Genomic DNA, 27,662 nt, shown 5'->3' on the forward strand with positions numbered 1-27,662 from the left:
TTGACACTGACTGACTGAGCCCAGATATCTAGTTGTATTTCAAGTTATTTGCCATAAGAGGTCAGGATTTGACAACCCAAATGTAGTTATTAATTCTATTTGTTTTAAGACGTAGTTACAGAAGTTTCCAAGTAGGTTGCTAATGTCAGACTCCAAAGAAAATTTCCATTCGATCACGTCACCTAATTTCGCAATGCACTTCCGTGTTATTGTTGTGAAACTCTTGAAGCTGGTCCGTTGTGGTGTAATGGCATATGGTGTGTGCCAAGAAGTAAGCACACCAATACAGAGAAATGACCCAACACTAACAAACTAGCTACCGTATAGTGACGGCAGCACACCTGTGCCATGAAATTCAGAATATCATCATGTGGTTATGTCAGATTTCAACCTGTCACAGTCCTTTTTTGTCTACGTATCAGTCAGAAATCATGTGTGTACATAGTGTAGCTGTACTGTATTCCTTCTGGGAAGCTCATTACTCTCAGATTGATTCTGGTGTTGTTGATATAAGCACAGATGTGGATGTCATATCAATAGTATGGTTTTGTACAGCTTGAAAGATGGAACATGTATCTAAACATGAGAGACTGGTCATTTATTATGGTAGGGGTTGGGGTTGTCAGGGGTTTTTGATGCTCAAAAGTACTACAAATAATTGTACTTGCTTGTACTTGTAAACTATTGTACACTATTTTCACGACCCTCCTTGAAAAGTCAAATTGCAAAAGCTTGTTCTATTTTATTCTATACGGTCCAGTTTTTCATTTCCTCCCCAAATATGTTTATGAAGTTTTGGAGCCCTCTCCTAGAGACTGTCATATTTTGTTGTGACCCTCCCTGATTCACTCACATCATTACATACCTCCTTCAGGAAGAAACAGGGATCAAATTAAAAAAAGTATTTAAAACGGTTTCTGATTCTGTATTTATGAGGGGCGGTTAGGAAGCCTAGTGGTTAAAGCATTCGCTTGTCACGCCGAAGACCCTGGTTCGATTCCTGACATGGGTACAATGCGTGAAGCCCATCTCTGGTGTCCCCCGCCGTGATATTGCTGGAATATTGCTAAAAGCGGCTTAAAACCAAACTCACTCACTCACTCTGTATTTACGAGACAGCCTCCGTGGTCTAGTGGTAGAACATCCGCCAAGAGAGCGGAAGGTCCGGGATTCGATGCTAAGACAAGGACTGCTCGGCTCGGAGTCAGTATACTGTGTCTGAGTGGGGTATTCATATGAAACTGCGGCATGGTATCTCAGTGAGCTAGAACTATTAATCGGCATCAGTTCGGACTAGTACAAGCAGCCACACAAACACACACATGTACATGCACATCGCTATGTAAGTGCAATAATCTTGGACGCGACATTAAACTCCATTTCATTTCACCTCACCTGTATTTATGAGGTATATGAGGCACTTTAAAGCCCTTTAAACTAATGCTGCAATTGGGATGTGTTTTAATAATGACAGCTATTATTTGTTGAATCAGCTGCTTGGACTTACTCAATATTTGTAAAGCACTGGGAATGTAAGTTGAGGGGTGCTTGTCATAATTATTATGTTGAAAAATGGTAACATTAGATGTACAGTCATGACAACTCTGGTTTTGTGATGATGCAACTGATAAATACATGTAGTCATGGTGATGCAAGTACATACCTGATAAAGCACTGCTTACTGTAAAGTTCCTTATTGAATAACCATTTCAAACCTAACCCTGCATTAGTTTCCTGATGAAATGTCTTATTTACAAAATTAACTTTTCAAATTGAAATATAGAAACCGAAATAAAGTTAATTTTTCTTTGAACATGTTTTGCAACTGTTCTATGCCAGGAGTTATTTGTGTACTTTATTTCATCTGCTGCCTTGCATCACATTACTCTGTTCTTGCAACCATCCAGGGCAGTGTTCTTGTTGACCTGTGAAGATTCGGGTAGAATTGGTCTTCAGCAACCCATGCTTGTTGTTAAAGGCGACTATGCTTGTCGTAACAGGTGACTAATGGTGTTGTCAGTTGAGGCTTGCTGACTTGGTTGATGTATGTCATTGACTCATAGTATTCAAATTGAGTAGATCGATGCCCATAATGTCAATCACAAGATTGTCTGGTCCACTCTTGATTATTTACTGCCATCATATGGCTGAGTACAGTGTTAAACAACAAAGACAATGTTCTGGTCCCAACATATCAGCAGGTATTGGTCAGTGCTACAGATAATTTTTTAAGGTATATACTCCTTGTTCTTGATCTAATTGGGTATTTGCATTTTCATTGAGTAACCCATTAACATGATTAACCGGTGTCCTACCTCGGGTCCAGCAGAAGATAACGTCTACCATTGACGTTTGGTCGTGCCCTATTGGCCAACTCGAGTTGGTTCGCCATGATCATCCAACTTGCAGACAGACGAATTCATGGTCTACCTCTAAGGGTTGACGTTCTTCTTTAACATCACATCCAGCTGCACCACCCGTGACTAATGCGCTTACGAATGGCGCTGCACAGGTCGCGAACTAGTCTAGATTTCTGCTATACATCTGGGTACTCACTGAGAAAAAACAATAACAAAGTCCCTTTAATTAACCCACAATTTGTGCTTCTGGTGCATTACAGAAATCCTTTGTTGCCAAGGGTTACTCCAGAAGGGTGGTAAAGACCATTTCAGAGTATCTGAGATCGTCAACAAAGTCCTTGTACGACCATAAGCATGATAAGTGGAAGGCTTTTGAGGCCTACTGACATGCGTGTGATAGCACACTCACCTGCTTCTTCACAACAAATTGCTGAATACCGTCATCATCTCCGGTTGTCACGTTAGCTTAAGGATTCTACCTTAGCTACGTATCTTGCTGAGTTCAATTCTGTTGTCGCTACTACAACAGGTGCAAGGTCTCTGTGGGTGATGAACTACAATCCTTAATTTAGTCTTACAAGTCATCTCGGCTCTGACCACAACCCTGGTATCTTAACGTCATACTGCGTCATCTAACTTCTACTGATTGCGAACCACTTTCCGACACTTAAAGCTGTCTTTCTTCTGGCTCTTGTGACAGCTGCTCCAGTGATTAAGATTCATGCATTAGACGTCAACAGAGTTTGCTTCGAACATACTCTGCATGGGCTTGCAATCGGATTTCATTGCCAAAAATCAATTTCCCTGTCAAACTAATCGGTAGTTTAATATCCCGCCTTAGAATTCCATCTTGAATCCTGTGTCCCCTATGCGAGCTTCTGATCTATCTTGATGCAGAAAAATCTCTTCGAGTTCCTGTGAGAGACTTTTTATCCCTCTTTCTACAACAGTTGTTATGGAAGTTTCCCGTGCCACGATTTTGTTTGGGATTCGTTTGGTTAATAATAATATCTATGCTTTTGCTGACCTTCCTGCTCTAGTTGCTTCCAACCCTCATGAAATTTGCACTGTCTCCTCTAATATGGCTTTACTATCGTTGCACTTCGGCTGCAATTATGGAAGAATGTTTCTGGAAATCTGAGATGGTTTTCACGTCCCACTACCTCTGAGACATCTTTGTGGCTGACGTCAAAGGCCCGCATCAATTTGGGCCATTGGTACTGGCACAGCAAATCTCCAGGACACATCTGTGCAGGTTGGGTGACACGTTTACCCGATCCAGTTCCTTGTACCTCTAGACACAGTTAACCTTGGCATGATTCTTTGAGTTTATTATTTTTCGGGTTCTCTCAAAGTATATAAGGATATGGGTAGCCGAGTGAGGATAAGGATATAAATGCACTATTTCTTGTAAAATTTACAATTTTACTTTGACATTTTCTCTACCTTAGAAAATTTTATATACCTGTGGACTAAACGTTTATAATATAATTTGTTCAAATGCTATGCATATTTCAGGAAAACCTGAGTCGTCTAATAGGATCACCAAACAAGAATGATAAAAGAATGATTAATGGAACAGGAAAAGTTTCTATGATAAAAGGTTGATCTATTTCAGTTCCTAAAGGATTTATATCTTGTGGCATTCCGTACACAAACAGTTAATGATCAATATGAAGGTAAATATTACATGTATAAATTGTTCTCACCTTAGACGAGGAAAGAAAACTTGAGAAACAAGTTATTGTCATGGTGAAAATTGGTTTGGGATAACCTAAACAGAATTTACTTACCACAGTTCAGGAGATATTAACAGTAGGGCTGGGACCGGTAACTCGGGTATCCTGGTCGGGTGGGTACTGAAAAGGGCCCGGGTACCCACAGGACTACCCGGACTCATGGTTAGTCACGTGATATATTGTTTAATGACAAAAATTATCTAGAACTCTATGATTACACTAAAGTCACTAGTGTTCGCATTTCTTTCTGACTATGCACCCATTCCTTCTGATTTTTCATATAAGTTGAATAAAGATATAACTTAATTCAACTTCAGTGTATGAATGACCAGATTGTTTAATACATGTATCTAAATACGTTTTGCCAGAGCTATGCTAGAAATGTTCCCAATCGGACATTTTGAAACATCTCCTGAGATCTACAGTGGGCCCCCGGGTAGGGTCGGGTAATAGCGGGGCGGGTACCTGGGTAGTAAATTTGGACTCGTCCCAGCCCTAATTAACAGTGATTAACAGAAGAGAAGATGACCTGGACAATCCATTAGTTGATTGGCATTCTACTCATTTGACCATGACAACTTCTGAAATCTGTAGGGAAACTGGAGGCTATTGCTCACAAGAGCATGATTCGCATCAGATACAACCTCCAGATTTGTGACTTTTCAGCTCATTAAAGGGAACATTGCAGTAGTTTGTGCAAAACTTTCAAATAGAACCTGTTGGTAATTGCGTGATAAACACTTACTTGAAGTTCTCCATGACACATGGGAGAAGTCTACCACTGTCGACATTGTTATAGGGTTTTAGGGATACGAGCTATTCATGTTCAATCCATCTATACCCCTATCAACTGGCACAATGGCTCCAAGCAGCATCTATGACCTGTCCTCACCTCCTGGTCCTCACCGCCAGGTCCTCACCTCCTGGTCCTCACCTCCAGGTCCTCACCCCACGGTCCTCACCTCCTGTTCCTCACCTCCCTGTCCTCACATCTGGTCCTCACCTCCCGTTCCTCACATCTGGTCCTCACATCTGGTCCTCACCTCCCGGACCTCACCTCCTGGTCCACATCTGGTCCTCACCTCCTGGTCCTCACCTCCCGGTCCTCACCTCCTGGTCCTCACCTCCCGGACTTCACCTCCCGGTCCTCACCTCCAGGTCCTCACCTCCCGGACCTCACCTCCCGGTGCTCACCCCTCGGTCCTCAACTCCTGGTCCTCACCTCCCGGTCCTCACCCAGTGTTCACGGTAGGTTTTTGTACAGTGCGTGCAGAAATGAAATAATAAATTTTCAATTCAAATATTTCGTGTGTGAAGTTTATATTTAAATAAAATCAGTACTAGTACAGCTAATTATTATGACCAAACTTGAACTTACGGTCCAGTTTTGATATAATGAACGTTCAATCATTAATAAAATAAATATGACTGTTGTTAGCATATGCCCATGTGTGGAAGTTTTCTTCCGTCACTCTGTTTATGATCGTTCGTATTACCGACTACAGTATTCCCTCGTTATTGCGCCCTTCAATATAGCACTAACTCGATTATAGCGTGCGGTAAAGCATGGCTCCCAAAAGTTACTAACATTTTCATTAAACTCAAGTTTTCCAATGACACGATGTTTTCCAATCTCAGAAAACATTATCAGCTGATCACCGCGATCACGTAACACCGGAAATACCTGTCAACAAATCCGAACAGAAGTTATCGCAATTTAATCCTGTTATTATAATATCTGGTAATACAAAAAAATGTTTGCAATATATATTTTTTAATTATATTCAAAATTTCATTCAATAATGTTTTCAATAATTTCGGCAAAATCGTATGCGAAGTGATGGGTAGATCGCACAACTCACCGTTATTAACAGCAACCACGGTCAGATTACCGCTATTGACGCTTTGAAAAGAACTTTAGTTGCAAGAGAATGGATACACATATCATATATGCCGCACCATGACCCGTTAAATGTCATATTTGAGGCAGTTTTACAATTAAATGTCAACATAACGGTTTCGCAATCGAAATAAATGTTGCGCGGGAAGTCCCTTCAGTGACTGGTCAAAATCGTTACATGCGTCCAAAAATATCCTGCATACAATCTGTACCAAAGTGCTATGCTTGTGGTTCCTATAATTTTAAGAATATATGGCGGAAGCTGCAACTAAAATAACATGATATTGGAATATATTATTCCTGATAAAATAATAATTTTGGATTCAATTTCTTCCGACTATTGCATCAAATTTCTTTAAAGTGCTACCACTGGGTACGTTTTAACTGAATCCTGGTTGATTGGGAGGAAACGTGTGCACAGCTGATTTCTATTTCCGGCTTAGTTTACGAGAAAATACACACGGTAATCTTAATATCTGCATATAAAACAATGCCTTTGAGAGCAGGAAATACATTTTAAATGGTAGATCATCAAGTCTAGTGATGTTTTATATCAAATTTCATACTTTTATTGACCAAGTTTGTTACAGATATATCTGCTGAAGGGATTCAATGTGTTTGTTTTTTTTAAGGGCAAATTATGCTCGATAAATCGATAAATAAATGTATTACTTGTAGGCTGGGCTCTGATTGTATGAAACGAACGACTTCTGGTGAATTCCGTCGATAGTAACGAAGCACGTCCTGTGTCTGAGATTAGTTATTCCGTTGCCCAAAGACCATATATGGAAATTTTTTAGCAATGGGAATTTCCAGGTTTGGATTTATTTTCGTCTGAACATCGTCCTCACCTCCCGGGCCTCATCGTCCTCACCTCCCGGTCCTCACTTCCCGGTCCTCACCTCCTGGTCCTCACCTCCTGGTCCTCACCTCCTGGTACTCACCTCCTGGTCCTCACCTCCCGGTCCTCACTTCATGATCCTCACCTCATAGTACTCACCTCATGGTCCTCACCTTCCGGTCCTCACCTCCCGGTCCTGGTCTCATGGTACTCACCTCATGGTACTCACCTCATGGTCCTCACCTTCTGGTCCTCACCTCCTGGTCCTCACCTCATGGTTCTCACCTCATGGTTCTCACCTCCTGGTCCTCACCTCCCGGTCCTCACCTCCTGGTACTCACCTCATGGTCCTCACCTCCCGGTCCTCACCTCCCAGTCCTCGTCTCTTGGCCCTCGTCTCCTGGTCCTCACCTCCCGGTCCTCACCTTTCGGTCCTCACCTCCCGGTCCTCACCTCCCGGTCCTCACCTCCTGGTCCTCACCTCCTGGTCCTCACCTTCTGGTCCTCACCTCCTGGTCCTCACCTCCTGGTCCTCACCTTCTGGTCCTCACCTCCTGGTCCTCACTTCCTGTTCCTCACTTCCTGTTCCTCACCTCCCGGTCCTCACCTCCTGGTCCTCGTCTCTTGGTCCTCGTCTCCTGGTCCTCACCTCCCGGTCCTCACCTTCCGGTCCTCACCTCCTGGTCCTCACCTCCTGGTCCTCACCTCCTGGTCCTCACCTCCCGGTCCTCACCTTCTGGTCCTCACCTCCTGGTCCTCACCTCCCGGTCCTCACCTCCCGGTCCTCACCTGGTCCGGTTTTGAATTCAGCCATTCCTAATTTCCTGCATTTTAGATTTTAGTCTTGAATCTTCATGTTGTTCTTCCTTTACTGTGTGACCACCATGTTGTATCCATTCACAACAATGAATGGAACTTGGTTTGGCAGAATGATTACACAGAATGATTAGTATTTCCCCAAGTTTTAAATGGCACACTTTTGTTTTGGGCCGTGTTGACTCTTTAAGGCTCTCTGCCAGGATACACAATGTTTTGTGTTGTTTGTTGTTTAATGCTGCACTCAGCATTATTCCAGCTACAGGACAGCAAGTCTGGACCAGACAATCCAGTAATTGGTATCATGAGCTATCATCTACGCAAATGGGATACAATGACATGCATCTACCAAGTCTGCTAGCCTGACCACTCGATCCTGTTAGTCACCTCTTATGACAAGCATGGGTTGCTGAAGACGTATTCTAACTCGGGTCTTCATGGGTCGGTACACTATGTACAAAACTATTACAGCTTGGTTGTTTTCAAGATTATAGAAATACTTTCAAAACTTTCCTTGTAATTTAATACTCGCTCTTACTTTTCATTCACTGTTTGAAAACAAGACCATGTACACAAGGATGTGGTTAAAAGATAGAAGAGAACCAGGTCACATGCCATTTTTAAAAACTGGAATTCAGGAGAAACCTTTTCTTTTTTTGTTGTCTTCGAAGCACAAGCAAAGCAAAAGAACGATCGGGAACTGAAAAAGAAAGAGGAACAGAATGAAAAGACAAAATTATCAACAAAATGATCAAAGAAACCTGAACAAGAAACAAAGAAAAGGGAGAAAGAATTTAAAAGGCCTCAAAGTTGCGACTAAAATGGTCGCCAATGTGACCTAAATTTCAGTTTGTCTACTATCTAAAATTCAGAGGTAGCCAAATGACTATCTAGAAAAATATCTTGTGGCAACTAAATTCTATTGCTACACATCTGTACACAAAAATAAATAACAGCTGATATTGGAAAACATGTCTGCTAATAATTGTACTCGCAAATAATTCCTCCTAAATGAACCAAAATACATAAGAATGAATGTAATTAGTACTTTATTTTAGTTGACAATGCTCATTGTATAAGCAAGGATATACCTATATAATCTAGTAACATAAAATGCATCATTGTTCAAGTCACAAGTAGCAAAATTCAAGTACAGTTTCCATTATGATACAATTTCAAGACCAGTGCTGTAACTTCTACATATAATAATAGTTACAGTATTTGATAAAGATAATTTCAAATGCTTTTGGCTACCAACAATATTGGCTTGACTTCTTGATTTTACCACTGGCTACCTGGAAAAAAATACTTGTAGACATATGGCTACTTTGTAAAAATTTAAACTTTGAGGCCTTGTGGTTCCACACTTGTGTGAATGCAACTTGGACAACAATTCAGATGATGTCTATAGCGATGACATGATGACAGGATTGGATTGGGCCTAACCACTGTCCTCTGTGGTTCCACAAACTTGTGTGAATGCAACTTGGACAACAGTTCAGATGATGTCTATAGCGATGACATAATGACAGGATTGGATTGGGTCTAACCACTGTCCTCCGTGGTTCCCAAAAACTTGTGTTGATGCAACTTTTGTTTGAATGACTGATAATAGAAAATAAGAAAAAGATGGTGCTTTACATTTTTCCAGATGTTTATTTGAACTACTATCAACTGACTATGCTATGCATTGTTTAACAAAATGGTTTATTTTTGGCGCATGCTATTCATATTCCAAAATAAATTCCCCTTCTCACACACAGTTCCCTGACATACCCTTCACTTCATTTACATCCCCGGAACTCTTGTGACATCTGTAACCACACATGATCCCCATTGTTATCCCCAACCCAATTCTGTTATAATTTCACCCAGTGTTCCTACTGGCTTTTGAAACTGCCAGTCATGGTGGACTGGCAACTCTCAAAATTAGCAGTCCCCACTAATTCCCAACTTTCAACAAATAAAAAATGTATGAAAATTAGCTGGTTTGAATTCTTTCAACATCATGTACAGTGCAATGAGTTATCTCTGAAATAACTTAGATCAACATGTCATTCACACAAACTTCAGTCACAATTTTCTCTATCTTTTTTTAATATTTCGAGACAAAGTTACTACAAATGGATATTTAACCTCGAAGCAAAGTGAAATGGTATTTCCTTGCACTAAAAAAGACAAGGGGATGACCTGATGGTAACAGACAAGCTGACTTTTAAATTTTTTTTTATTTCTATGAATATCACTGATGTTTTGTTCAATAACAAAGATTTATAAGGATCTTTATTTGCCGGCCCAGAGGGACTGGCAGTCACCTGAATTACCAGTCCAAGCCTAAATTTACCGGTAAAAAACTGGTAATTACCGGTAAACGGGAACACTGTCACCTAACACATTGTAAATACAAGTAAAATATAGGTCAGCCTCAGAGCCTCTTGGTTCTTTTTCTGTAAGGTGGACGTGTTGATTATGTTTCTGGTGCTAATTTGAAACCATTCATGTTTCTTCTGCCTGTTGAGTCAGTCTGTTAAATCATCAAATTCAGGGGTACTATGAAGTCTGCATCATGGGGTGGTTATGAAGAAGTCTTGTGTCCCTGCTAATTACCCAGAAGATACTTCTATCCAGAATCATGCATATTACGTTGACAATACTGCATCATCTAGCAAGGTTTACATGTCAGTCTTTGACTAATCAAGTCATAACTTTGGCTGAGCAGGGGTCAGGATCGGGGGGGGGGGAGTTTAGGGTACTCGGGTTTCTAGACAAATACCTTATCATCCAATTCAGGATCACTCTTGTTTCTGAACAAATACCTAATCATGCCTTATTTTTTTTTACAGGAAACTGATAGATGCTGATGTATTTTCGAAGTCAGATCCAAGTAAGTTTAACTGGTTATTACCATTATTATCCCCTGCCACAAAGTGGAAGGGGGATATAGGAATGGGTGCTGCCCGTCCATCCATCCGTTACGTTTCGTTTCCAGACCAGAACTCAAAAACCGCGAGAGATATCTTAACCAAACTTTGCACATAGATAGGTCAAGTGCTGAACTGGTGCCTTTGATAGTTTGGGATTTAAAAAAAATCTATTTCCATGGCAACGACTTTGACTAAGATGGAAAATGGCAGCAGTGCTCCTTTCCAGAGTTAGTCTCGAAAACCATACAGTGTTTCTTGCCATGCACACAACTGGACATGTCACATTGGCGGGGGATATGAATATTTCATGCTTGTTTAGAGAAAGACTGACGAGGTACTCAAGGTTACAGATTATATGTAACTTGAAATTACTAGTGTCCACTGTCCAGTGGGTTATTTTTATTATTACCCAAATAGTGTTTGTCAACTGTTAGAGAGACGAACCCCTTTGCCATTACAAGTATCCATCGGCTTGTAAATAGTCACCTCTTCTACACAGTATATCTTCTCACTTATGTACGCGACTGATGAGCACATAGGCTTGTAAATAATGTAATCGCAAATAAACAAAACACAGAACTGCAAATAATCCTGTTTGACCATACAATACATAAACACTTGAGGATGATATATAAGAAATACATCGCCCTTAGTAGGCTTACTGTTATTGTGTTAGTCCTTCAGCAACCCATGCTTGCCATAAAAGGTGACTTTGCTTGTTGTATGAGGCCACTAACCGGATTGGGTGATCAGACTCGCTGACTTGGTTAATGCATGTCATTGTATCCCAATTGTGTGGATCCATGCTTGTGATGTCAATCACTGGATTGCCCGGTCCAGACTTGATTATTTACAGACCGCCGTCATATAGCTGGAATATTGCCTAGTGCGGCGTTAAACCAACAAACAAACAAACAAACAGTCAAACTAAAACAGAATTATGACTACCAAAACTGTTAAGGTGGATTTTGGACAGGTTCCAAGCAGCGTGCATTATATTATGTTTCAAGAATCTAATGCCACAAGTTGGTGTCAACACCAGTGAATTACAGCAGTTTGGACTTGAATAAATACAATTTCGTAGTACAAATGAAAGTGATCTGACGTGACCAGTTTTGGACAGCCTTACAGCCTATTAGTGACAGGCGATGTGTTCGTATAGGGACACTGGCACTATCATTTGATGGCAGTCATTTAATTTGGGATTATGTGATGCAATGCTGTGATGACTGTTCTGTCGTTTTACGAAATGTCATGAAAAGAGTCACAAAAATAGTACCGTAGATCGGTTGTATCAGTGTGATAATGTACTGGCGTGGGGTAGCCATCTTAAAACATTGTGGCAAGGGGTCTTACAAGCAGCCAAACATACAAATGTATATGCACATCGCTTTATAAGTGCAATAATCTTAAGCGTAACATAAAGCCCCATGTCACCTCATCTCACCTCCAGCGTGACAAGCAAATACTGCACCACTGAGATACACCACAGCCCCTACAATGCATACCGGTACACAACTATCAGTCTCCTCCAACATGCCCAAGGGAAAATCATGACACTGTCTGAAATGATTTTTGCTCCCAATAAACTCGTCTCTTTACTGTTGGCCTGACTAGAGGTGGGGTGTGTTAGATCACAGGGCCTCAAGTTACATGTTTTGTTATTTCAGTCAGTGTGTCGGGTCACAGTGACACAGCTCCTGTCATCACTGCTGTAATCCCTGTATACTCTGCCATATATACGTGGCAAGCCAACTAGTGACCTGTATGGCTCAGGTCTAATGTTGTAACCTCTATCTGAAGGGTATATGGCCCATTACGACTTCATACTATTTTGTCAGTATGCTAATGCAAACACTTTTATGTTTAGTGGAGTCGACGTTGTCACGCTTTGTCCTTCGTCTTTTCGTTGTATGTGTGGCAAGAAATGTTAACAAAGAAATATTTTTTAGGGGAAAAATCTTAATGCTAAGTGAACCTTTCCGTTTTACCTCACCAAACTGAAAGTCAAGTGAACTTCTGTTGTGGCACATTGTCCGATGTCCATTTGTTTGTTCGTCTGTCGCTAACTGTTACATTGTCTGCTCTGAGACTGTAGCGGCCATTTTGAAAATGTCATTTTTGGCCACAATTCTACAACTCGTGCTCTGTCAGACCTCTTGACAAATGTGCACCTTTGGCATTTATAACCGTGCAGGTCAAGTCAAACGCACAGTGGTACTCAGATGAGATTTGCACTGCTAAACCGAAATGACATGCATCTGAATGAATGTGGCGGAAAACCTAACTGACTGTTCATAGAGAAGTATACAAAAGACAAAGAAAGCTAACCACAATAAAAGAATCCATGCTAATCAAGATGAACCCCAAGGCATTGTGGTCGCACATGTTCATGCTTCTCCATCATGTTCTTCCTAAGACAAAATGTGACCTAGTCTAGCAACATCTTTCAATAACTTTTTTATGGACAAGACCACCAACTTTATGCCATGCACTGATGAGTCGCCTTATTCTGATAAATTCAGTGGATCAAAGCTACAGCAATTAAAACCAGTTACTACGTCTCTGTTGAAAAAAAATAACCTTGGACTGAGATTTACTCAAAAACTATAGGCTAGTTTCAAATTTATATTTTTATCCATACTACTAGAAAAAGGTCAGCAAACAATATCTTCAAAATCACTAGCTTCTTGCTAAGGAAACCGCTTTACTTCCTGTCCTCAACAATCTTCAGACTGCTGTGGACGATGGAAGAATTGCCATTATTTTGCTCCTTTTCCTCTAGATGGTGTTTGACACGACTGACCATGACTACGGTGTGAGTATGGAGTATGGATTGAGTTAAATAAACCTGTTATGGTTTGATTCCTATATTATTGATAATCGGTCATCATGAGAGGTTCCAATTCTGGTCAGGTCAATCTGGATTACAGAGGTCCACAGTGCTCGGCCCTATACTGTTTACTCTCTACACCAAACAGCTGGAAGAACTTGTTCAGGCATGTAAGGCTCTACACCGTTAGCACTCTGGCGACACCCAGTTGATAGACATCTTCTGTTCAGACAGCAACAAGGCAACCGCTCTGAACAAACTTGAGCATTTCTGTAAAGACCTCAAAGCCTAGTTGAACAGAAACATGATGCAGCTGAATGTAATGGTTGTTGGTAATGGTTGTTGGTAATGGTTGTTGGTAATGCTTGTCGGTAATGCTTGTCGGTAATGCTTGTTGGTAATACTTTTTGGTAATCCTTGTTGGTAATGCTGGTTGGTAATGCTGGTTGGTAATCCTTGTTGGTAATCCTAGTTGGTAATGCTTGTTGGTAATGCTGGTTGGTAATCCTTATTGGTAATGCTGGTTGGTAATCCTTATTGGTAATCCTTGTTAGTAATGCTTGTTGGTAATGCGTGTTGGTCATGCTTGTTGGTAATACTTGTTGGACCAGCCTCAAATTGGCAAAGCTGACTATGAAGTGATGTCACTTGAAGAAGAACATGTCCATTTCCCACCTTCAGTCAAGAATCTCGGTATGTACTTACTGTCAGACCTGTCAAGGAATAAGACAAGTCGCTGAAGTTCGCTAATCATGCTATAATAATCTTTGGAACATCGGAACAAACTGACTGAAGACACATCAGCAGCCCTTAAGAAAGCACTCATACTATCGCGACTGGATTATTGCAACAGCTTCTGAACATCATCTCACAGGAATAGATCCAACGACTCCAGCCCATCCAGAGCAAAGCTGCCTGCATTGGCACCAAAACACTGAAGTTTGACAGCATCACACCTGCACTACAATGCCTTCACTGACTCTCAGTAAGTGCATGAGTGGAATTCAGTGTCTTGTGTCTTGCCTACCATTGCAGTAAAAAAATAGCCCCACCCTATCTGATCGAACTTTTCAAGCCTCAAAAAATCTTGATCCATCCATGAAAACCTGCCAGATGTCACCAAATGGAAGCTGAAAACCTATAGTTATCGATCCTTCAGAATATCTGCTGCTACCAAACGGAACGCTCTACCATTGCATCTGAAAACAGCTCCAACACTTGCTATTTGCAGAAGCAAGCTAAAGACGCACAAAAACTGTCTTCCATAAGCATTTATGTGTAATCTCAAATCTAACTATTAAAGCGATAGACATGGCTGTGATCTATTGTGTAATATGGACACAGGTACAAACAATCACCCTGCTACATTTTAAGTGTCAGTATGATCTATCAAAATGGATCTAAGATTATGTACACCTGTGTTTTGAACAGCCATATTGATAGTGATTTGTCGCATTGTAACAAAACGTGTGATCTCTTCAAAGCTGCCGACTTGACAGTGCAAACATCCGACATTGGGTCCATGTGTTATGACAGGTTTACAGTACATTATCATTCAGAAGTTTGGTGCCCGTGTTAAGATGACAAGAAAGAGTAAAATGGTCATATCAATACATATTTTGTGAATAGGTTTCTAAGTTTCATTTATTTTTTTAGTTAATGCTGAGCTGAAAGGATTATGTGCGCCTAAACATGGCTGTTCATTCATGGAAACCCTGCGAAAGTACTAACCAATCACGTGTTCCAAAACAGGTGACGTCACTCGAGTGCAGCAAACGTTTACAGACAAGGCAGTGGTGATCACGACTATTGACGATGATTTTGGGACTAAACTCCTTGTTCAATCAATGAAGATAGCTGCATGTGTTATACTTATGAATTGAAAACAAGCCATTCCCCCGATAAGGAATATTACTAACAGTAATCACAAAAATATCAAAGTGCACATTTCACGTACTATCCATTTTGTTTTTCAAGAACTATCCACCACTGAGCTTTGATTCGGCAGTCAGGTGACTGCGAGTGGTTATATTTAGCAGTGAGCTTGGTCAGTAGTGCTTAAAATACTACTTCTGCATGTTTTTTTCTTTCAGTTTGTGCTGGTAACGTACATACACTGCACATGCTGCACGTGCTGCACAGGCTGCTAAATATATCTATATAGTATATATACCGGAGAATGGAACAACTGTGTAACTGTTGTGTGTTACTGTGTTTCAGTGTGTGTGTTGTTCATTCAAGATGGAAGGAAGGCCTGGAAAGAGGTGAGTGTGCCCAACATCATGCTGTTTGTACCCTGTTCTTGTACGGCTGACTAACTGTATGCAGTTTGTGCAATCTTGTTAAAGTCGCATCTCAGTTCTCACTACTGCTAAACAAAGATCTGAGGACATCCCATTACGGCTGATGTCAGAACGACCTTTTGCGAACTTTGACCGATCAATGAAATGACTAATAAGAATTCGTCATTTGCAATCAGAAAACACCTTTCTTGAGCTTTATGGTGCTTGTTTCAAACTTGCGCCTTCTGTACAGTTTGTGGTGCTGCCACCTCTCTGTGTGCTGTTTGTTGATCTGCTCCCTCACTGTACAGTTTGTAGTGCACCTGCCCGTCCCCACCCTGTTGGTTGATTTGCTCCCTCACTGTACAGTTTGTAGTGCACCTGCCATCTGTACCCTGTTGGTGGATCTGCTTCCTCACTCTACAGTTTGTAGTGCACCTGCCATCTGTACCGTGTTGGTGGATCTGCTCCCTCACTGTACAGTTTATAGTGCACCTGCCATCTGTACCCTGTTGGTGGATCTGCTCCCTCACTGTACAGTTTGTAGTGCACCTGCCATCTGTACTCTGTTGGTGGATCTGCTCCCTCACTGTACAGTTTATAGTGCACCTGCCATCTGTACCCTGTTGGTGGATCTGCTCCCTCACTGTACAGTTTGTAGTGCACCTGCCATCTGTACCCTGTTGGTGGATCTGCTCCCTCACTGTACAGTTTGTAGTGAACCTGCCATCTGTACCCTGTTGGTGGATCTGCTCCCTCACTGTACAGTTTGTAGTGCACCTACCATCTGTACCCTGTTGGTGGATCTGCTCCCTCACTGTACAGTTTGTAGTGCACCTGCCATCTGTACCCTGTTGTTGGATCTGCTCCCTCACTGTACAGTTTGTAGTGCACCTGCCATCTGTACCGTGTTGGTGGATCTGCTCCCTCACTGTACAGTTTGTAGTGCACCTGCCCATCTGTACCCTGTTGGTGGATCTGCTCCCTCACTGTACAGTTTGTAGTGCACCTGCCATCTGTACCCTGTTGGTGGATCTGCTCCCTCCCTGTACAGTTTGTAGTGCACCTGCCATCTGTACCCTGTTGGTGGATCTGCTCCCTCACTGTACAGTTTGTAGTGCACCTGCCATCTGTACCCTGTTGTTGGATCTGCTCCCTCACTGTACAGTTTGTAGTGCACCTGCCATCTGTACCCTGTTGGTGGATCTGCTCCCTCCCTGTACAGTTTGTAGTGCACCTGCCATCTGTACCCTGTTGGTGGATCTGCTCCCTCACTGTACAGTTTGTAGTGCACCTGCCATCTGTACCCTGTTGTTGGATCTGCTCCCTCACTGTACAGTTTGTAGTGCACCTGCCATCTGTACCGTGTTGGTGGATCTGCTCCCTCACTGTACAGTTTGTAGTGCACCTGCCCATCTGTACCCTGTTGGTGGATCTGCTCCCTCACTGTACAGTTTGTAGTGCACCTGCCATCTGTACCCTGTTGGTGGATCTGCTCCCTCCCTGTACAGTTTGTAGTGCACCTGCCATCTGTACCCTGTTGGTGGATCTGCTCCCTCACTGTACAGTTTGTAGTGCACCTGCCCATCTGTACCCTGTTGGTGGATCTGCTCCCTCACTGTACAGTTTGTAGTGCACCTGCCGTCTGTACCCTGTTGGTTGATCTGCTCCCTCCCTGTACAGTTTGTAGTGCACCTGCCATCTGTACCCTGTTTGTTGATCTGCTCCCTCCCTGTACAGTTTGTAGTGCACCTGCCATCTGTACCCTGTTTGTTGATCTGCTCCCTCACTGTACAGTCCAAGTGCACCTGCCATCTGTACCATGTTTGTTGATTTGCCTCCTCCCTGTACAGTTTGTAGTGCACCTGCCATCTGTACCCTGTTGGTGGATCTGCTCCCTCACTGTACAGTTTGTAGTGCACCTGCCATCTGTACCCTGTTGGTGGATCTGCTCCCTCACTGTACAGTTTGTAGTGAACCTGCCATCTGTACCCTGTTGGTGGATCTGCTCCCTCACTGTACAGTTTGTAGTGCACCTGCCATCTGTACCCTGTTGGTGGATCTGCTCCCTCACTGTACAGTTTGTAGTGCACCTGCCATCTGTACCCTGTTGGTGGATCTGCTCCCTCACTGTACAGTTTGTAGTGCACCTGCCACCTGTACCCTGTTGGTGGATTTGCTCCCTCACTGTACAGTTTGTAGTGCACCTGCCATCTGTACCCTGTTGGTGGATCTGCTCCCTCCCTGTACACTTTATAGTGCACCTGCCATCTGTACCCTGTTGGTGGATCTGCTCCCTCCCTGTACACTTTATAGTGCACCTGCCATCTGTACCCTGTTGGTGGGTCTGCTCCCTCACTGTACAGTTTATAGTGCACCTGCCATCTGTACCCTGTTGGTGGATCTGCTCCCTCACTGTACAGTTTATAGTGCACCTGCCATCTGTACCCTGTTTGTTGATCTGCTCCCTCACTGTAAAGTTTATAGTGCACCTGCCATCTGTACCGTGTTGGTGGATTTGCTCCCTCACTGTACAGTTTATAGTGCACCTGCCATCTGTACCCTGTTGGTGGATCTGCTCCCTCACTGTACAGTTTATAGTGCACCTGCCATCTGTACCCTGTTTGTTGATCTGCTCTCTCACTGTACAGTTTATAGTGCACCTGCCATCTGTACCCTGTTGGTGGATCAGCTCCCTCACTGTACAGTTTATAGTGCACCTGCCATCTGTACCCTGTTGATGGATCTGCTCCCTCACTCTACAGTTTATAGTGCACCTGCCATCTGTACCGTGTTCGTGGATCTGCTCCCTCACTGTACAGTTTATAGTGCACCTGCCTGTCCCCACCCTGTTGGTCGATCTGCTGCCTTACCATTGCTAACTGCACAGTATGTGTACCCACCCCCACCCACGTTGTCATGTGGTCATTGACCTACAGCTGTGGTCTACAGTCAGTCTCGCTCGGCCTGGAGCATCTTCTGCTCCTCGTTATCTATGTCCAGCATCTTCAGCTCCTCGTTATCTATGTCCAGCATCTTCAGCTCCTCGTTATCTATGTCCAGCATCTTCAGCTCCTCGTTATCTATGTCCAGCATCTTCAGCTCCTCGTTATCTATGTCCAGCATCTTCAGCTCCTCGTTATCTATGTCCAGCATCTTCAGCTCCTCGTTATCTATGTCCAGCATCTTCAGCTCCTCATTATCTATGTCCAGCATCTTCAGCTCCTCGTTATCTATGTCCAGCATCTTCAGCTCCTCGTTATCTATGTCCAGCATCTTCAGCTCCTCGTTATCTATGTCCAGCATCTTCAGCTCCTCGTTATCTATGTCCAGCATCTTCAGCTCCTTGTTATCTATGTCCAGCATCTTCAGCTCCTCGTTATCTATGTCCAGCATCTTCAGCTCCTCGTTATCTATGTCCAGCATCTTCAGCTCCTCGTTATCTATGTCCAGCATCTTCAGCTCCTCATTATCTATGTCCAGCATCTTCAGCTCCTCGTTATCTATGTCCAGCATCTTCAGCTCCTCGTTATCTATGTCCAGCATCTTCTGCTCCTCGTTATCTATGTCCAGCATCTTCAGCTCCTCGTTATCTATGTCCAGCATCTTCAGCTCCTCGTTATCTATGTCCAGCATCTTCAGCTCCTCGTTATCTATGTCCAGCATCTTCAGCTCCTCGTTATCTATGTCCAGCATCTTCAGCTCCTCGTTATCTATGTCCAGCATCTTCAGCTCCTCATTATCTATGTCCAGCATCTTCAGCTCCTCGTTATCTATGTCCAGCATCTTCAGCTCCTCGTTATCTATGTCCAGCATCTTCAGCTCCTCGTTATCTATGTCCAGCATCTTCAGCTCCTCGTTATCTATGTCCAGCATCTTCAGCTCCTCGTTATCTATGTCCAGCATCTTCAGCTCCTCGTTATCTATGTCCAGCATCTTCAGCTCCTCGTTATCTATGTCCAGCATCTTCAGCTCCTCGTTATCTATGTCCAGCATCTTCAGCTCCTCGTTATCTATGTCCAGCATCTTCAGCTCCTCATTATCTATGTCCAGCATCTTCAGCTCCTCGTTATCTATGTCCAGCATCTTCAGCTCCTCGTTATCTATGTCCAGCATCTTCAGCTCCTCGTTATCTATGTCCAGCATCTTCAGCTCCTCGTTATCTATGTCCAGCATCTTCAGCTCCTTGTTATCTATGTCCAGCATCTTCAGCTCCTCGTTATCTATGTCCAGCATCTTCAGCTCCTCGTTATCTATGTCCAGCATCTTCAGCTCCTCGTTATCTATGTCCAGCATCTTCAGCTCCTCATTATCTATGTCCAGCATCTTCAGCTCCTCGTTATCTATGTCCAGCATCTTCAGCTCCTCGTTATCTATGTCCAGCATCTTCAGCTCCTCGTTATCTATGTCCAGCATCTTCAGCTCCTCATTATCTATGTCCAGCATCTTCAGCTCCTCGTTATCTATGTCCAGCATCTTCAGCTCCTCGTTATCTATGTCCAGCATCTTCAGCTCCTCGTTATCTATGTCCAGCATCTTCAGCTCCTCGTTATCTATGTCCAGCATCTTCAGCTCCTCGTTATCTATGTCCAGCATCTTCAGCTCCTTGTTATCTATGTCCAGCATCTTCAGCTCCTCGTTATCTATGTCCAGCATCTTCAGCTCCTCGTTATCTATGTCCAGCATCTTCAGCTCCTCGTTATCTATGTCCAGCATCTTCAGCTCCTCGTTATCTATGTCCAGCATCTTCAGCTCCTCGTTATCTATGTCCAGCATCTTCAGCTCCTCGTTATCTATGTCCAGCATCTTCTGCTCCTCGTTATCTATGTCCAGCATCTTCAGCTCCTCGTTATCTATGTCCAGCATCTTCAGCTCCTCGTTATCTATGTCCAGCATCTTCAGCTCCTCGTTATCTATGTCCAGCATCTTCAGCTCCTCGTTATCTATGTCCAGCATCTTCAGCTCCTCGTTATCTATGTCCAGCATCTTCAGCTCCTCATTATCTATGTCCAGCATCTTCAGCTCCTCGTTATCTATGTCCAGCATCTTCAGCTCCTCGTTATCTATGTCCAGCATCTTCAGCTCCTCGTTATCTATGTCCAGCATCTTCAGCTCCTCGTTATCTATGTCCAGCATCTTCAGCTCCTCGTTATCTATGTCCAGCATCTTCAGCTCCTCGTTATCTATGTCCAGCATCTTCAGCTCCTCGTTATCTATGTCCAGCATCTTCAGCTCCTCGTTATCTATGTCCAGCATCTTCAGCTCCTCATTATCTATGTCCAGCATCTTCAGCTCCTCGTTATCTATGTCCAGCATCTTCAGCTCCTCGTTATCTATGTCCAGCATCTTCAGCTCCTCGTTATCTATGTCCACCTGCTAGAAGTATCAGATCAACATTTCTAAGTGGGACGTTGCTCACAATATCAATCAATTAATTGTCTCGTCCAAAATTGATTATGTACAGGGTGCCGTCATATCCCTGCTGTTGGAATATTGTTGAGTATGGGCATTGTACAACGAATAAAGAAAATGTTCTTTGCTTTAATATATTAGCTATGACAAGAAATTTCTATGACGTTTGTTGAGCTCAACACTTAAAAATTGTGGTTACAAAACTCACAAAAGATGTCCTCTACAAATATGCCTGTGGTGTATCATCCTCCTCCTCTGTAACAGAGACATAATTGTGTTTCAGTTTGGACGAACAGAAATTGTGTGGAATAACCTGAATCCAGACTTCGTCCACAAGTTTGTCATGCAGTATTACTTTGAGCAGTCACAGAAACTCAAGTTTGAAATGTGAGAACTTTCATGAAACTTGGTATCTAGCTGGTGTAGGTGTGAGTTTGCCAAAGAAGAAAGTGTTATTTTAAACGAGATCATATTTGGGTTTAAAATTCCTTTTTTGGAGCTTTTGCAAAATAATGTCATGAAACAGAGATACTGTATGTATATAACAGAACTGTTAGATTTGAGAAATTTAGAACATCACGGTTTGTTTGTATATCTAATTCTGTGACAGGATTTGGTAAAATATTCATAATACAGTGTAGAAATTAAACTGTTCTTTCTTCAAAATGAATTGCTCCTTGTCAGAATGTTTTGAAATTCACTGTATTTGAACATGTGAACTTTCTTTTATTTGAAAAACCCTGCACTGTTCTATTTTCCTTATTTGAGCCTACATTAACATCCTGCAATAACCATGGTGATGAAGTTACCGGTACAATGCTTTAATGCCATATTTGTGTTTTCTTTAGCTATGATGTGGACTCGGCCAGTGCTGATCTCAAGAAGCATGTATGTACACCTGCTATTCCTATAAGTGTGTTATATATCTGTGTTATCATGGGTCATATCACACCCGGGGCGGTAGGGTAGCCTAGTGGTTAAAGTGTTCCCTCATCACGCCTAAGACATGTGTTTGATTACTCACATGGGTACAATGTGTGGGCCCATTTCTGGGGTCCCCAGACGTGATTTTTGTGGAATATTGCTAAAAAGCGTCGTCAAACCATACACACTCTATATATCTAGTAATAAATGTGGGTTTTTTTGCATTTCATTTGATGTTTTACCTTGTAGAAATGATTTAAACTTTGATAAGTTTCTTGAATCTTGTGACATGTCTTGTGAACAATTTGGGTTTTGAAATGTATTACCTGTTTCTAGCTCTGCTTGTCACAGATAGCTGTACAAAGTGGTCATAATTAAGTATTTTCAAAGATCGACCGTAGGTTTTTTGTGACTGAGGCAGATTCAATTTGTCAGAAGTATCTAGGATGTTAGATATATGGATAAAAAGTGTAGTTGTAATTTCAACTTGATCATGGTTGGACTACTGTTCTCATGCTAGTTTCTGATTGGTTACTCAAAAAAGTTCAAACATAATTTTCAGCACAAAGTTGAGTTTAAGTTCTATTGTTGTTGACAGGACTTTCTGGGCAGATTTGAATGTAGTCTTGGGGAGATTGTCTCTTCCAACCGTCTCGTCAAGAATCTCATGTAAGTATCTGAAGACAGCTGAAACTCAACCGAGGTGAGGTGAAATGGGGTTATTGGACTTATATAGTTTCAACATGAATACCCAATACAGACACAGTAAACTTACTCTGAGCCAACCAGTCCGTGTTTTAGCCCCTCACTGCTGAGCGCCAGGCAAGGTAACAGCAAGTACCATCTTTTAACGTCTTTTGGTATAACATGGCCGGGGATCGAACACCGAATCTTTCTCTTTATGGGCTCTACCACTAGACCACAGAGGCGGTTGAAACTCAACTGACGTTTGATTACCCCAGAGTGATGACATGTGGTCTTTCTATTCCAAAGTCTAATTGATAAAGAACCGTCTCTGTGGTCCAGTTTATAGAGCGTCTGCCCAGAGAGTGGAAGGTTTGGTGGCATGCACGTCGAAATATGAGTGCAGTAATTTTGGATGTGACGTTAAACCCCATTTTACCTCACCTCACAGTAATAAAGATGGATCGATATGTCAATAATTTCCGTACAATTCAACAATATCACAAAACAATAAAATAGCCATACTAGATGCATTTCCTGGTAATATCAGTAACAATGACGTATTTTAGTTATATTCATTCATGTTATTAGAATAACCTAACAGAATATATTCCAACATATATAACACAAAGCCTACTGCAGCACAATATACTGTGTTCAATGTAATAAGCTTCGCTCTAATAACCGCCCACAGCAATATTTGCTAATATATTGGCTTGTAAACGTTCGCCAATTAGCATCCCTTCCGATTGATGAATGTACACAAGAGTTATTTATTAGTTTATAATATGCACTCATGTGTTATATGCACCCTTAATTAAGGGCAATTAAATTCTGGAAAATATATCTACGCACATACTTTTCTTTTGTATCATTTCAGGCTGTCAGCATAAACTACAAACTTTACAATGTTTCAACTCTGTTTTTTTTCTTACCAAAATTATATTGTAACAAGAGCCCCCTATTTCTAAGGTTGAGAGTTCCCCAGGCGCTTATTACGTCAAATACGGTATCACAATATCACCTGAACTGGCACTAGTCATCCCTCATTAGCTGATCTGTCACTGCCTGCAGGTGCATCCAGGATCTGCTTTGTAACACGTATTTCGTTTAATAAAATCAGCCTAGTATTAGAACCATATTGTACCCTTACTGAAGTTTTTAAATACTGAAAAGTAAACTAAATATTCTTTTGTTGCATTTTAACCCTGTAGAGACCCAGGCATTTATGCAGAAGGGTGAGTGTGTTTGTCTGCCTCCGTATCCTCCATACTGAAATGTGTACATGAAACAGTTATAGGGATGATTTCTGCATTGTAGAAGTCTCTGACTACTTTGTACTACCCTATACTAAGTCATATTGTGAAGTCTCTTGCTTAACTCCTTAGAAAACAGAATAGTTTAGATTTACCAATATTGTACTAAACTGTTTCTGTCCTACACCATATTGATATTAGATTTTCCCTTATCTATATCATCTGAATGTTGTGTCAAACTCTATTGAAAGAATAGTTAGTTTGCTGGAGAGACTCTAGATGATCTGCATCAAATATTAATTGTCCGAACATTTCTTCTCCCTCCTCCTGATTGACCTTTCCCAATATACAGTCAAGTCTCGTTAATCTGACAATTGGCTTTATCCGACACAAATGAGGGGAACCAATCAAATCAGTGCTATTTAGACCCTTCAATCTGACAGTCTTGAACTCCGACTCCGACAAACTAATTTGCAATGAATTACAGAAATCACTCATTAATCAGTCTTGTTAATCCGACTCAGTGGTCACCTGCCCACGGGTAAACAGCCCGTGTTTTGATGCAAGACAACAAATTTGTCAGTCCAAATAACCAAACCAACCACAGTTGACACTTCTCTTCTTTATTCTTCTTTTTCTTCACATCCATCCTCACAAACCAACCTGTCACAGACGATTAAAAATATTAATATTGTGTTTTCTTTCATAAAAATGTTCAGATGTGACCTTTGGTATTGACATGTGCTGATGATATGAACAAGAGCAACACTTTGATCTGTCTGTAAATGTCATTTTACCATGAGCTAGTTTGACCTTTCCTGTCTTTGAAAATTAGAATACCCTTTTTAGTTTCTGAATTACCAGGATTAGTTTGTAAATCATACTGTCCATTAAGCATGTACATTGTCCATGACTGCTCTGGGGTAGAATAGGTCTTCAGCAACCCATGCTGGCCGTATAAGGCGACTATGCTTGTCATAAAAGGCGACTAACGGGATCAAGTGGTCAGGCTGGTTGAATTGGTTGATACATGTCATTGATCCCAATTGCGTCAAATCACTGTATGGTCTGGTCCAGACTCGAATATTTACAGACCGCCGTCATATAGCGTGAATATTGCTGAGTGTGGCTTTAAATAACAAACAACAAACTTTTGTGAAAGTACGTTTATCACTGGTTTCATATAATAAACATGTTTGCTCAAATAAAATGATTTCTACATGTGCCATTTCCGGCAATCAGGAATTTGTTTTAACCATGCCATTTGCAGTACAGTATAGGGAATTTTGAACCCTGCACTCACTCCCTCACTCCTCACTCGCTCACTCACTCCCAAGTATACATACACCGAACACACTTCCGCTTCCCTCTGGGTACAGCTGTGATAAGACTAGGGCTGTAGCCACACACTGTTTTGCATGTTAACATCTAGACAGTCATGACTCGTGATAGTTAGCTGGTCATAATAATGATTTGTTGCATGATTAAAAGCATAAATGATCACTAGAATGTTGATTAAGGCGTTGTATTCTTTATTGAAGGGGATTTCTTGACAAAAAAAGTTCATTTGAACAGTATACTTCAGTGTTATATGTGCAGGTGAAAATAATATTATGAAATAAATTTGGTTAATATAAGGCAAATATGAGTTATTCTTATGTGAGCTTACTAGACGAAACATAATTTTGCTAGACTCGAGTTTCAGGCTAGTGGATAAAGTTGCTGACATTTATGACTCATCACAACCCCCTTCCCCTCTGCTTCAGTCACTTCCAACAACAGTGGCATTAATTTAGAAACATTGTGTTCCAATTGTGCCATTGTAGTCTTTCCATTGTGCCATTATCATAAACAACAATGTAGTTCTATTATCATAAACTGTAATGTAGTCTTTCCATTGTGCCATTATCAAAAACAACAATGTAGTCTTTTCATTGGCCCATTATCATAAACAACAATGTAGTTGTTCCATTATCATAAACAATGATGTAGTCTTTCCATTGTGCCATTATCATAAACAACAATGTAGTTGTGCCATTATCATAAACAATAATGTAGTCTTTTCATTGGCCCATTATCATAAACAACAATGTAGTCTTTTCATTGGCCCATTATCATAAACAACAATGTAGTTGTGCCATTATCATAAACAACAATGTAGTCTTTTCATTGGCCCATTATCATAAACAACAATGTAGTTGTTCCATGATCATAAACAATAATGTAGTCTTTCCATTGTGCCATTATCATAAACAACAATGTAGTTGTGCCATTATCATAAACAACAATGTAGTCTTTTCATTGGCCCATTATCATAAACAACAATGTAGTTGTTCCATTATCATAAACAACAATGTAGTCTTTTCATTGGCCCATTATCATAAACAACAATGTAGTTGTGCCATTATCATAAACAACAATGTAGTCTTTCCATTGTGCCATTATCATAAACAACAATGTAGTTGTTCCATGATCATAAACAATAATGTAGTCTTTCCATTATCATAAACAACAATATAGTTGTGCCATTATCATAAACAACAATGTAGTCTTTTCATTGGCCCATTATCATAAACAACAATGTAGTTGTGCCATTATCATAAACAACAATGTAGTCTTTCCATTGTGCCATTATCATAAACAACAATGTAGTTGTTCCATGATCATAAACAATAATGTAGTCTTTCCATTATCATAAACAACAATATAGTTGTGCCATTATCATAAACAACAATGTAGTCTTTCCATTGTGCCATTATCATAAACAACAATGTAGTCTTTCCATTGTGGCATTATCATAAACAACAATGTAGTCTTTCCATTGTGCCATTATCATAAACAACAATGTAGTTGTGCCATTATCATAAACAATAATGTAGTCTTTCCATTATCATAAACAACAATATAGTTGTGCCATTATCATAAACAACAATGTAGTCTTTTCATTGGCCCATTATCATAAACAACAATGTAGTTGTGCCATTATCATAAACAACAATGTAGTCTTTCCATTGTGCCATTATCATAAACAACAATGTAGTCTTTCCATTGTGGCATTATCATAAACAACAATGTAGTCTTTCCATTGTGCCATTATCATAAACAATAATGTAGTTGTGCCATTATCATAAACAATAATGTAGTCTTTCCATGATCATAAACAACAATGTAATGTTTCCATTGTGCCATGATCATAAACAACAGGTAGAGTTTCTATTGCAGGATTGTTAAAAACAGTGCAGTATTTTGTTGTGGAATTATTGCAAAAATAAACAATAAACACTCTGCAAGTATCATGACATCATAAAAAGTGGTATATTTTGGCATCATTAACAGTAGTGGTTTATGTTCTGACATGATCATATGTTGGTTTTTTCACTCCACTCTAGACTTGATCCTGTTGTCAGTTGTAAGGAAGACAAATGACAAGTTGGCAATCATAGATCATTTTCCATAGGGGGGCACGGGTGGCCCAGTCGTCTAAGGCGCCACGATTTGCTGTGCAGAGTTGCGTCCCTTGGGCACGCCAGAAACCTATGATTGTGGGTTCGAATCCCGGTTCGCCCTGATTATGTTTCTAGGTTTGTCAGCACCATACCTGTGCTCGTGGGTTTCACCGAATTGGTAAACGTCTGAGACCTGCATCACCTCGGGCTTTCCTCCCACATTAAGCTGACACGCCGTGATATAA

General features: G+C 41.3%; 1 protein-coding gene across 1 annotated transcript in view; it reads left to right on the forward strand.

Moving 5' to 3' along the window:
• The window catches only part of LOC139444814 (copine-8-like), a 50,575-nt gene that overhangs the window by 226 nt on the left and 22,687 nt on the right, over positions 1–27,662 (forward strand). Inside the window, exons 2-6 of the mRNA XM_071225778.1 lie at positions 10,500–10,540; positions 15,634–15,677; positions 21,391–21,494; positions 21,956–21,995; positions 22,630–22,700. Coding sequence (XP_071081879.1) covers positions 10,500–10,540; positions 15,634–15,677; positions 21,391–21,494; positions 21,956–21,995; positions 22,630–22,700 — 300 coding nt within the window. The remainder of the gene's footprint in view (positions 1–10,499; positions 10,541–15,633; positions 15,678–21,390; positions 21,495–21,955; positions 21,996–22,629; positions 22,701–27,662) is intronic.

This window comes from Haliotis cracherodii, unplaced genomic scaffold (assembly GCF_022045235.1).
Source record: "Haliotis cracherodii isolate W230 unplaced genomic scaffold, xgHalCrac1.p SCAF_6, whole genome shotgun sequence".
In the NCBI taxonomy this organism is placed as follows: domain Eukaryota; kingdom Metazoa; phylum Mollusca; class Gastropoda; order Lepetellida; family Haliotidae; genus Haliotis; species Haliotis cracherodii.